Source organism: Callorhinchus milii, unplaced genomic scaffold, assembly GCF_018977255.1.
Source record: "Callorhinchus milii isolate IMCB2004 unplaced genomic scaffold, IMCB_Cmil_1.0 Scaffold5, whole genome shotgun sequence".
NCBI classification, from domain to species: domain Eukaryota; kingdom Metazoa; phylum Chordata; class Chondrichthyes; order Chimaeriformes; family Callorhinchidae; genus Callorhinchus; species Callorhinchus milii.
The window spans coordinates 44676527-44689474 of NW_024704746.1; the positions used below are offsets into that span (position 1 = coordinate 44676527).

Genomic DNA, 12948 nt, shown 5'->3' on the forward strand with positions numbered 1-12948 from the left:
CCACTGTGTAAAGAAACTCTTTCTAAACACACTTTTAGATCTGCTGGTAACTATATTTTATTCAAGCTTCTTGACCCACTAACAAATAGAAACAGCCGATGTTTGCCCACCTTATTGTAAGTTTGCAGATGATACAAAGTTGGAGGGAGCTGTGGAAGCACAGGAGGCAGAAAAGGTCTTACAAAGAAGTCTTGATAGGATATGCAGTTGGGCTGATGACTGGCAAATGAAGTTCAACAGAGACAAATACAAAGTATTGCACGTAGGAAGTAAAAATAGGAGGTACACACACTCCAAGAATTAAACAGAACTTGATAGAACTTGGGGAAGCTAAAAGAGACTTAGTTTTTTTAGTTGACTCATGTCACCATGTCAAACCAATGTGAGGCAGAATAAACAAGAAAAAACAGATACTGGGTTCCACTACCAAATCGATTGAGTTCAGAAGCCAAGCCTTAAGCTCAAGCTGAAATGAGTTCTGATCAGGTCTCACCTGGGATCCAACAACAGTAGGGGGAAACCCAGGCCCCAAAGCCAGGGCAGAAGGGAACATTTATCATCCCCAATGTTGGAGGAATGAGCTGTGAGTAATGATTAGAAATATTAGGGCTCTTCAGTCTTTTAAAGGAGATATCTCATAGGAGACTTATTGAAGTATAGACAGTTTTAAATTAGATTAGAAAGTAAACCCAGAACATACTTTGAGATATATCCCCAAAACAGCAGAATAAAAGGGCAAAAAGGAGTTGCAAAGGGCCATTTCAGATCAGAACGAAGAAGTATTTCTTCACCAGGAGGGTAAGTAATAATTAGAACAGTTTTCCAGAAGGGTAGTTTAGGCTGGAGCTATTTAAGAAGCTATTTAATAAACAGTTTGATCCTGTGATAGGAGGATGGCTGGGTGGGTACTTAAAAGGAAGCGATGCAATAAGCTTCTTCACCTGTTTCTGAGTTTGCAGAGAGACCATACAAAGTATGATGATATGGACACATAAGATATGGATTTATCTATGGATGTTGTGTCCAAACTCAACTGGATATACTTCTTCCTCTTTTTCTTCTTCCTTTATAAAGCTGACTGCCATTGTTTGTTCGTACATCATTTAATTCGAAGATATTATTGTCAAGATCATGCCAACTAGCATGAACATCTGAATCAGACAGTGATATAATACACAAATACTTGTAATACTGCATTTTGTTTCGTTCCAGTGTAGGTTTTTCCATTTAGGTCTCATTTGAGCTTTATATATATATACATATATATATATATAGTATTTGATGTTTACTTTGCCAAGTGTTTCCTTCATGTTAACACGTTACATAATGAGTTTTTTTAACATCACTGAATCATAAAATCCTTGCTGTAACATTGTCATTCTCTGTCACATCAAACACATCTGATGCATTTACTGTCTTGCCACAAAAGGGCAGCAAGCCCGCTTGAGACTTCACATACACAAGTGTCTCATGTGTACAGAATGAGCACAGGGCAATATTAGACATTAATGCATCTTAGTTGTTTAAAAGTATGTGTACAAAAATATCAAGTAATAAATATGACTATACATAAATATCTCATAACATAATAAAATATATCTCTTTTATATACACATTTTGCTGACAGAGGTAGAGTTTCCACTCAGGCCAGTGTAAATTAAGATTCTTATACTTTGGTATTCTCTCTGTATCCTCTGCATTTAACTGGAGGAGTTAAATTCTATTTTGACATTTAAATCTCCATGCTTTGGTGTTGCGCAGGCAGTAACTATGAGTATAACAGACGTTATTTCATTCTATCTGGAGACAGAAAGTTTAACTTAACCCTTTTCATGATGTTTTCTGATAACTAAAAAATCTGTAGAGTTTCTGTCTTGTGACAGCAACAAAACAGAATTCTGAATGGTGTATGTTTGGAGGAAAAATAGATTTAAAGAATATGTTTGTTACATTGAAGCCTTTCACCAGTGTTCCAAGCAAAATCAAACATATAAATTTTTAGTTTCCAAAGTACTACATCATTTTAAAAAGTTGTATTCATTCCGAGCATGCTTTAAGGGTTTAAATGTAATGAATGATGAAACTATTTTAAGTGAGATTAGCTTTGGCAGGCTTAATTTTTCTCCAAATCAAAGCGCTTATAAATATTTATTAAGCAAGAGTGCACTGACAAACCAAATTTGTACAGAATGTTAAATATTGAGATTAGCTCTGGTCCACCTGTATCTACTTGGCCACTTATCCCTACTTTTGTTGCTTGGAAATTGATTTATGTCCTTAAAAGATCATCTCTGAACCAGTTTCAACAAATGACCTATTTTGGGTTTATCTTGGCTGCCCGACATATTTATAATGTAACTAGAGAATAATAAATGGCATGGCTCAATCCTTGGCACTGTAGCAGATGCCTAATATCTTGTGTAACACTGCCAGCTGGAGAAAGACATTAGCAACCTGGATTAGTTTCAATAGATGAGTTTGAGTGCTGGCAGGATACATCAGCTACTGCATCACTGAAGCTGATTTCGAGACATTAAGGGAGAAATTCTACCTAGGCCTAGATATACTCTTGTTAATGTAGCATTTTCGAGCATTCGGAATTTGACAAATTGTTGAATTCACTCTTAAGCTCAAAGTTATTATGTTGCTGTTAAAAACAACTTACAGGAAAGGCTGTATTTAAGAATCTCTGAACTATCTAAAATAGAGCAAATCCAGATTTTGGGTGGAATTTCTCCCCATAAATGTTCAACATAGAAAACTATACTTTGGTTAGTATACAGGGGTCCTGCTGCACTGAGATTTAAAATCCTAATGTTAGACATTTTGCCAACAGTGAGTAGTTTTGATTGTTCACACGTGCAGAGCTCTGCTCTTATTATTTTGGAAGCAGGCTGTGTAACTGCAGCTGCCACTACTCACTGCTTAGCACATTTGAAATGGGGAAGATACTTTTGCCACTTTCATAGTTAAATAGCACCAGAAACAGAATGCTTGTGTTAATACTGTATGTAGCTTTACCGAGCTTCATGTAAAGATTATTTTTCATGTCACGTAGATCCAGAAAATGGCAAGAGCTGAGCAGTGAGGAACAAGACACTAATTTAGGGAAAGAATAGCACCATGCAGAAGCATTAAAACATTAGTGAAACACTTTGAACCTTGCCAAGTGAGTCTGCAACAGGGAATATTGAAAACATTTCCCAGAGATGGATGTTATCCCTCAATCTTCTAAATCAAATTAAATAATGCTGACAATCTAACATTCTGTAATGGGATAAATACACACAATGTGCGGAAGCGTGTATATGGACTCCTCCAGAATGTTCATCAGCCTGAGCATATCCTCTGAAAAGCACGACTCCTTTGTTTTCAATAAATGAAAAACTCTATGGGAAACTTATCAGGCAATGAAATTATACTGAGTAACAGCTGCCTTCCATTAATGAACATTAATTCCTGTAGAGTACTGGAATTTGGACTGGTCACAAAAAGCTGCTGCAAGTTGTCACATTTGGCAGGATAGCTTCTTCATTCCTTCATACTTCATGTGATATCTCAGTCTTTACTTGCATCAGAAGACCATTGCTGGTTTGGGGAATACATTTTCCACAGTAGCCTCCACATCTTCCATACACCTTCATGCCGTCCTTTATGAAAGACGTTTACAATATAATCAACAGGGAATAAAATGACATTGTATTAATAATAATCATAATAATCCTTGCATTTGACATAGCGCCTTATCACATCATTGAGATGTCTCAAATCACTTCATTAATTATCTTCTAAATACATTTCATTTATACAGAAAAATACTTCATTATCCATCTCTGCATTGACATTAGCCAATAGTTTGGTAAATACTACTTTTACACAATGAGATGTCTTATGGCTATAATGCACAATTATAATTATAGGTATTCAGGTTGACATTTATTCAAAATATATTTTCATCCATAATTGTACATCAGCACAACATGAAAATGCATAAATATGGTGTCCTTCAAGAAATAAGCAACATATTTAATGTGGATGTAATAACCATTGTCATTTCAGCTGAATTAATAAAAAAAATCTTATATTTGGTATAGTACCTTTAATGTCAAGAGAACGTCTCAAAGCACTTGGCGGGATATATTGTAAAAAGGAGCGACTGTGTCTTTTTTGTGGGTGAATGAAGCTGCAAATGTGTGCACAGCAATGTTCCACAAACAGTCATGAAGTGAATTGTCAATTTTATTGGGGGATTGATGGCTTGGAGTAGTGCTATGGCATCTTTAATGTCCACCAAAACAGGCAAACAGTATCTTGGTTTAATAACGTCTCATCTGAAGGACAGCACACCCGGCATTGCAGTGTACTCCCAGCACTGCATTAGAGTGTCAACCTAGCCTACATTAGTTGTAAGTTCCGACATGGGGCTTCTGACTGAACAACAACAACAAGATTGCATTTGTATAGCACCTTTCACATCAGGAGGACGTCCCGAGGCGCAGGACAATCAGTGTTTGGGACCCAAGCTGAGGGTCGGGAACAGGAAGGGTGGGGGGGAAGGAGGGTGACCAAAGGCATGGTCAAAGCATGGGGGTCTTGAGATAGGTCTTGAAGGAGGCAAGGGAGAGGGTGAGGCAGAAAGACTGTGGGATGGAGTTCCAGAGGGTGGGGCAAGAGATAAGAGAGCTATCAACTAAGCCAGTCTGACATGCAATTCATTCACCTCTGATGTGATTCTTTTACTGAGAATCTCCTGAATAATGACTACAAATCATAATCCCTCCAAAAACAAAAAATAATAAATTGGTGATTTTCAATCCACAACTGTTTGTGGGACACTGCTGTGCGCAATTGGCTGCCTCGTTTTGCCCACAAATATACAGTCAATTCACTTTACAGCATATTCTGTGAAGCGCTTTGGGACGTCTAGAAGATGTGAAAAGCACTACACCAAATGCAAGGATTATTATTATTATTACAATGTTTCAAGACAGTACCTGCATTCTCAGGAGTTCAACCATCATCAACAAAATTAACAGCTAATCAATGAAAAACATACAAAACAAGTATTGGAGATCTCTGGCCTTAGACACACCTACCTGTGATCTGTGTATGCTGACGGTTGCATAGTTTCCCTGTGCAATCCATTTAGTTGCTTGAGATATCTTCAATCCAGTGCCGCTGAGATTAATGCTAAATTGTCCCTGAAAAGTAATTAAATATTAAACATTTGAAATAAACATCAGATAGATGAACTTATTATATAAATTCTTTTTTCTTAAACTGACTGTCCAAACTTATCTTTCTCAAAATATTGTTGCCATAATCAAAGTATGGGAAATCCCAAGCAAGTTTTGCTTATCAGTCAAATTCCATGTCTGTTTCTTTGGTCTATGTTGTCATGCCATTCTATGCAGAGCATCACGTTTCAAGGCAACAAATAAGAAGCAATATTTAGTTTTGTGACCAGATGATAAATCACAATGTCAATGAAATATTAATTTGAAGAGTATGGAGAATTAATTATGTTTGTCTCCTTGATTAATCTATTCGTATGGAGAATGGAAAATTTCTTCGAATAAATCTATGCTAGTTTAAGAATTAAACCAATATTGTTCTGAAATCAGGCCCAAAAGATTTTCAACTTTTTTAAATGTCATATGAAAAATTGCAATGATACATTCAATTACAATATTGAAGTGATTTTTTCCCTGAAAGAATTGTGTCTGTTCAGGTGAACCAGAAGCCTTAATGTATCTGGCAAGATTTGCCAAGAATTAAGAGAAATGGAAGCAAACCCATTTGGGAACCTCACAATGAGAAGGTTTTTTTTTCCCAGAGATTAAGGCACCTGAGTGTGAAATCGGGGTATTTGTGACTGTCTGGGAATTGCTAAATTACCAAGTTTCTCAGGAGTTTCCAGCTGGGATTCCCAGCTTTTGCCCCATTGTGTGACAAACTGAGCATTTGTATTTCACCACTCAGAGAATGAGCCACTTATTTTCACATTTTAAAAAAATACCATTATAGATGCTGAGTTAATAAAGGTGTAATTTGCCATTCTGCACAAATATATTAAACACTTGCCACCATATTACCCCTCCCAGCTATTATAAAAGATAGTTAATTTATTTCACAGGCAAACTATGGAATGAATTACAAAGAGCAGTTAAACTTTTTAAAAATGTATTTTTATGGTTTTTTTTCTTTAAGAGGCTTTTTGCAATTGTACATCTATTGAAAATGTAATACCGTGATAATAAAGACATTTGACTCCAACAATTATTACGCTTTGTTGGTGAAAGTATCATTTAATTATCAGGGACATTTCTTGCTGGAGGCGACTTTTCAGCCGAATGACTTGTCTTCACCTTGGTAACCATTAGGTTACCCTGGAGGGAGAAAACTGATTATCTCAATTCCCTTCCATTCATTGAAGGCTGCCTGGAGGGGGGAAGGGGAGAGAGAGGAGCCTCATTGTTTACTTTTCTAGGTGCAGACCAATTTTGTTGACTGTTCTTTTGTTGTTTATTTCATTCAGTAAGCAGCATTCAGTACCCAGCATACAAAACTTGTAAAACGTGGATCATTTCACACATTATATAGAATTTGTATTTCTTACTTGTGGACACTTGGCAGCACTGTAGCAGTCTCCTGCCACTGCAAATGGCACAGCTCTTCCGTGAATTGTCTGAGCAAATCGCAAGTCTGTAGCTGAAAAATGAGAAAAATATCAAAATCCTCCTCTTCAGTACAGGTATTATTTACCTGACCAAATAGGGCTAGTTGTAGAGGATTAGTTACCAACCTCCCTATCAACCTGCCCGCTCCCTCCGTTCATCAGGTTCTGGTCTGCTCCATGTCTCCCTCCCAACCCGTCCTACCATCGGTGGCCGGGCTTTCAGCCTCTTTGCCCCCACACTCTGGAGCTCCATCCCACGATCCCTTCGCCTCGCTTCCTCCCTTGCCTCTTTCAAGGCCGGTCTCAAAATCCTTCGACTGTGCCTTTGGTTTCCCTTCCACCTCTCTGCCTTCCCTCACCCCTACACCACCCCTCCCCCATGCTCGGGCCCCGACAGCTGACTGTTGAGCACTTTGGGACACCCTCCCGACGTGAAAGGCGCTCTCTAAGTGTAATTTTGTTATTGTTGTTGTAGTTCAGTCAGGAATGGTCTCCAAACCAAACTATTGAGCGTTCCACATATGTGTGGTTTCCATTTGTCTGGTATACAGTGCACACTCTTTCCACAGAGTACTGCACTGTGCTTACCTAATCCTAGAAAATGTAAGTGGCAGGAACCAAGGGTTGGGCATCCCAGTGTGTGTACTTTAGGGTTTTGAGACATCCAACTGAAGTGAAAGGCACAAAATAAATGTGAATTGGATTGCCTTTTAATGAACAAAGCTGTGGTCGGAAAGGAAGGTTTTGAGATGTGCCTTGAGGGAATTTCACATACAATTCTATGTGAACTACTTTTGATGGAAAGGAAATTAAAGATCCAATGGTACTATTCAAAAAGGGAGTTTCTCCTGGTGTCCCTGACCAACATTCCCAAAATAAAAATAGACATTTACTTCACGGCTAATTGTGAGACAATGCTGTGCCCAAATTGGCTGTTGCATTAGCCAACAAATGCACAGCCATCCCAATTTATGGTAAATCTTGTGAAGTGTCTTGAGATGTCTCAAGTTCATAAGGCACTATATCAGCTGCAACGATTATTATTATTAAAGGATTTCAACTGGAAGAAAAACTGGAGAGACAGTGACTTTGTTCTATTGTCAGTATTCTCCTCTCGCTCAAGAGGCTGATATGTAGACGCTTTTATTGAAGCTAACCTAGATCACAATGTAAATCACTAAAATCTCCATGATTAATGTGAAGCCCTCTAATTACAAAATATTTTGTAATAAGTTGTGAACTCTGAAAATGGAGAAAGATATTCACAATAACGTTAATGCAGCTGTCAGGACTTAATGTCTGACAAACATTCTATTAAACAGTATTGGTCTTGGGAGTCGAGAATGGAGGTAGTAATGTAGAACTGGGTGTCACCTGCTTATATGTATCAGTGGACTCTATGCTCATGGATGATATCATCAGAGGAAGCACATAGATCAGAAAAGGGTGAGGACCAAGGATAGAGCCCTGAGAAACTCGATAGGTAGTTAAATTTATATTTTAAACACAAGTAGTTTGATTGTCATGTGATATAATAAAATCTTGAACCTACATTTTATTACACTCTTTTTGTGCTCTTTTAGTTTTGCATCATGACACTGTACAATGTCAAAAATAAATAAGCCAACTTCAAATTGCATTTATAGAGCGCCTTTCACTCCAGGAGAATAATAATATTAATAATCCTTGCATTTGATACAACGCTTTTCACGTCTTCTAGACGTCCCAAAGCGCTCCACAGAATATACTGTAAAGTGAATTGACTGTATATTTGTGGGCGAATGCAGCAGCCAATTGCGCATAGCAATGTTCCACAAACAATCGTAGATTGAAAATGACCAATTTATTATTGAGTTTGGTTTTGGAGGGATTATTATCAGGCGTGTGGAGTAAGGAAACTTGCCCAAGGTTTCGCCCTGCCTGGAATTGAACTCAGGTCTCTCACTTGCAAAGTGAGTGCTCTATCCACTGAGCTACAGGACTCCACAGGAAATCCCATAGCACTGGCAATTGAAACAAAACTGGATAAACACATAAAGAAAAACATTTAAAATTATGGGGAAAGAGCAGAGGAACGAGAATACAGTAAATAGCTCTGTTGGGTTTGCATAAGCACAGATGCAACTAGCCAATGGGTCTTCTCTGCTGGAACCTTTCCATGATTCCACTTTAATAAAAATAGCACTGCTCCACCAACACAAAAAAGATTGTAGCTGCAGAATTATAAATTATTGCCTTTCTTCCACCAAAGTTTCAAGGAGAAACCTAAACGTAATAGTTAGTCACTAATATATTCTGTTTGGATTTTCTTTAAAAGGTGGTTGTGAATGACTTGCCAAATGAATTCCACCGAATGAATATATAATGTGCTGTTTTGAAAGAAATTTGCCGAGTGTTCCACTTCTCTTAGAATTGCAAAACTGTATAAACCTAAAGTCATCTTGAAATCATTATTTCACTTATATAAAAATACATTAAAAAAAACTAGGAACATATTGTTTGAGTGGGTTTTCTGCTGCTGGCATGTACTATACCAGAACAGGATTTTTTNGGTCAGCCTGATACATGCGGAAACTCATTCCCATGATTAAGAGGATCCAAACCAGACAGAGGTCCACAAATGCATTCCACCTACGCTTGAAATGGCCTTGTGTCTGGAAATGCAGTGCAGACTCTCTCCCCAGACGGATGTACCCTCTGGGGAGAGAGTATGCACTGCATTTCCAGAAAGAAGTGGTCCAGGTTGGCAAGAATCAAAGGTTTGGGCCCCTAAAGTGTGCATTGAGGGTACTGCTAAAGTTATTCCAGATAAATACAGATAGTTTTCCATTGTGAGCATTGACTGGCAAGCTACCCACTGATTGTCCAGATGGCACCACCACATGAGATAGGACTTTGTCTTGTAGTTTAACAGGAGCCATGCGAAAAGAATCCTTTCCCCCAATGACTGGTCTTTCCCTCCAAGTCCTGCCGATGCGCTAGATTGGCAATCAGTAGTGTCCTGGAGTTTTACTCGCTGAAGATAGAGAATCGTGGTCATTTGACCTGCAACAAGTGCAGGTTGTTCCCTTTCAATGTATACCAGGAACCAGGTACAGGTTCAAGTGCAGGTACCAGGAACTTCCTATGAGCCTCTTCGCAAGCAGCAGAGTTCAATATGAAATACTCGAGAGTATTGCCACTATCCTGCCTTTTATTGGATACACATCCCTACTCATTGAGTAATGGCTCAACAAGTTGGAAATGCAACTATTTATCTCTATGCAGATCAGTCAAGGTGAATATCAAGCCTGGTAATATGTGTATGTTCACAGAACAGGTTTTGCAGTAACAACAATGTGTTTGTCCAGGCCTCATCCTGCTGGGGGTCAGGTGGGCAGTGAGGTTGAGGGGTGGGGGTCTCCTTGGAGCTGAGTTGATTCTAACTTGACATGCTTGGCAATGGAATGTGGGAATCAAATCAATCTTCTGTGGCGATATTGGTCGTTCAGTTCCTGAGTAAGGTGGGTCCATGGTGTTCAATGGCCCTGTTAATATCAGACCTGCCACCTCAGTTCATCAGCTGGACTTGGAAAGTTAGACCAACAACAATAAATTGGATTTAAATAGCGCCATTCTCGTAGGATTGTGCCTTGGCAAGGTTAGACGTCAAGCGAGGAAGACGGGGAGTTGACCAGAAAAATTATGCTGTATGAGTGGAGGAGGGAATTCACCACATAGCAAATCCAATTAACATGGAAATCCACCCTTCTATTAAATGGTAACCTCCACCCGCACCCATTTATGCACAAAACACAGGGTATGAATTACACTTATGCAACGTAGCATTTTGGACTACTTGCATATTGTTGTAAGTTCAACAATATTGCTTCCCAGCCCTGAATTAGCCAAGAAAAATACTTACTTAGAATTTGCATAGAGTTGATATCAAATCGTACTCTGTGAAACACAGTGTATCCAGCAGCAAGATAATCTTTTTTGCATGAACAGTCCTCTCTTCTGTTACCATTATGAGGACATTCATAAGGATTGTGCAACCTGGAAGATAAGATTAATTTTGTAGTTTTTCTTTTATGCCCCCTCTCCCTGCACACACACACACACACAAAACAATTAGTTTTGCAAAACATTACACATTGCAGGATTACGTTAAATTTTGGTAAAAGTTTAAAAGAAGTTCACACACTGCAGTATTGGATTGATACATTACATACATTAGAATATACAGCACAGAAACAGGCCATTCGGCCCAACTGGTCTATGCTGGTGTTTATGCTCCAAATGAGCCTCCTGCTATCCTTCCTCAACTAAGCCTTCAAGCATAACCTTCTATTCCTTTATCCCTCATGTACCTATCCAGCTTTCCCTTCAATACATTCATGCTATTTGCCTCAACAACTCCTTGTGGTACCATGTTCCACATTCCCAATACTCTCTGTGAATAAATTTCTTTTAACTTCCCTATTTGATCTATTTGTGACTATTTTATATTGATGGCGCCTGGTTTTGGTCTCCCCCACAAGTGGAAACATCTTCCTTATGTCTACCCTATCAAAACCTTTCATAATTTTAAAGACCTCTATCAGGTCACTCCTTACCCTCCTCTTTTCAAGAGAAGAGTCTAAGCATGTTCAGCCTTTCTTGATAGGTATAACCTCTCAGTTCTGGGATCATCCTTGTGAGTCTCCTTTGCACCCTCTCCAGTGCCTCTACATCTCTTCTATAATATGGGGACCAGAACTGCACACAGTATTCTAAGTGTGGTCTAACCAAAGTTCTATAGAGGTTTACGATAACTTCCCTGCTTTTCATTTCTATCCCTCTATAAAAAAAACCAATGCCTGGCCTGCTTTTTTTTGGCCTTATTAACCTGGGTTACTACTTGTAGTGAATTGTGTATGTGTACCCCTAGATCGCATTGCTCCTCTTCCCCATTTAGATTTTACTTTCCAGGATGTATGTGACTTCCTTATTCCTTCTACCAAAATGTACCAGCTCACACTTTTCTACATTGAAATGCATTTGCCATTTAAGTGCCCATTCAGTAAGTTTATTAATGTCTTGCTGTAATTTGTTGCAGTTCTCCTCTATATTAACTATGCCCCCCAATTTGGTGTCGTCTGCAAATTTTTAAATTGTACTGCTGATTCCCAAGTCCAAATCATTAGTGTATATTGTGAATAACAGTGGTCCCAATACCGATCTTTGTGGAACACCACTGCCCACCCCCTGCTAGTCTGAGTAGCTACACTTTACCCCTACTTTCTGTTTTTGGTTTTGTAGCCAGCTTGCTAACCATTCTGCTATTTTTCCCCTGATTCCACGTGTTCTGACCTTATTCATTGGTCTATTATGTAGTACCTTATCGAACGCCTTTTGGAAATCTAAATATATTACATCTACTGCATTACCCTTGTTTCTTTCTTTCTGTTACCCCTTCAAAGAATTCAATGAGGTTGGTCAAGCATGACCTTCCTTTTTGAAATCTGTGCTGACTATTCTTTATTATGTTTTCCATTTCTAGATGTTTTTCTATTACCTCCTTCAGTAAGGATTCCATTATCTTTCCTACCACTGATGTTAAGCTGACAGGTCTGTAGTTCCCTGGGCTTGTTCTATCTCCCTTTTTAAATACAGGTGTAACATTAACTATCCTCCAATCCTCTAGCACTACTCCCTTTTCTAATGAGTTATTATTTATGCGTAATAGTGCCTCTGCTATCTCTTTCCTCGATTCTTTTAATATACGCGCATGCAATCCATCTGGACCAGGGGTTTTATCCTCTCTGAGTTTTGTTAGTTTTTGATTATATCTCCCCTTTGTATCTTAAAGTATTTATATTATTTTCAATATCTTCTTCTACCATCATGTCCACCTGATCCGTCTCCCTGATGAATACTGAGGCAAAGTAATTATTTAATATTTCTGCCATTTCGCTGTTGCGGCCTGTGAGCTTATCTTGTCCATCCCTTAGTGACCCTATTCCTATTTAGATTTTTCGTTGGTTATTTATATGTCTGTAGAATATTTTACTATTTCTTTTTATATTCCTTGATAATTTAATTTCATAATTCCTCTTTGCCTTCCTAATTGTTTTTTTTGACTATTTTCCTGACCTCTTCGTATTTTTTTTGTCATGCTCTCCCTTGTTGTTTACATACTTAGTGAATGCCTCTTTCCTGAGTCTCAACTTTACCTTTATGTCTTTATTCATCCATGGTGTCTCATTATTATTAGCTTTGTCTTGCTTTTTAGCGTAATATATTTC

At 38.4% G+C, this 12948-nt stretch overlaps 1 protein-coding gene across 1 annotated transcript in view; it reads right to left on the minus strand.

Moving 5' to 3' along the window:
* Positions 1-3226: 3226 nt before the first annotated feature.
* LOC103179428 (A disintegrin and metalloproteinase with thrombospondin motifs 20) overlaps positions 3227-12948 on the minus strand; it is a 185357-nt gene continuing 175635 nt past the window's right edge. The window contains exons 36-39 of the mRNA XM_042334947.1: positions 10584-10717; positions 6620-6711; positions 5097-5201; positions 3227-3650 (exon numbers count right to left, since the gene is read on the minus strand). Of these exons, the coding sequence (XP_042190881.1) occupies positions 3540-3650; positions 5097-5201; positions 6620-6711; positions 10584-10717 (442 nt within the window). The 3' untranslated portion in view covers positions 3227-3539. The remainder of the gene's footprint in view (positions 3651-5096; positions 5202-6619; positions 6712-10583; positions 10718-12948) is intronic.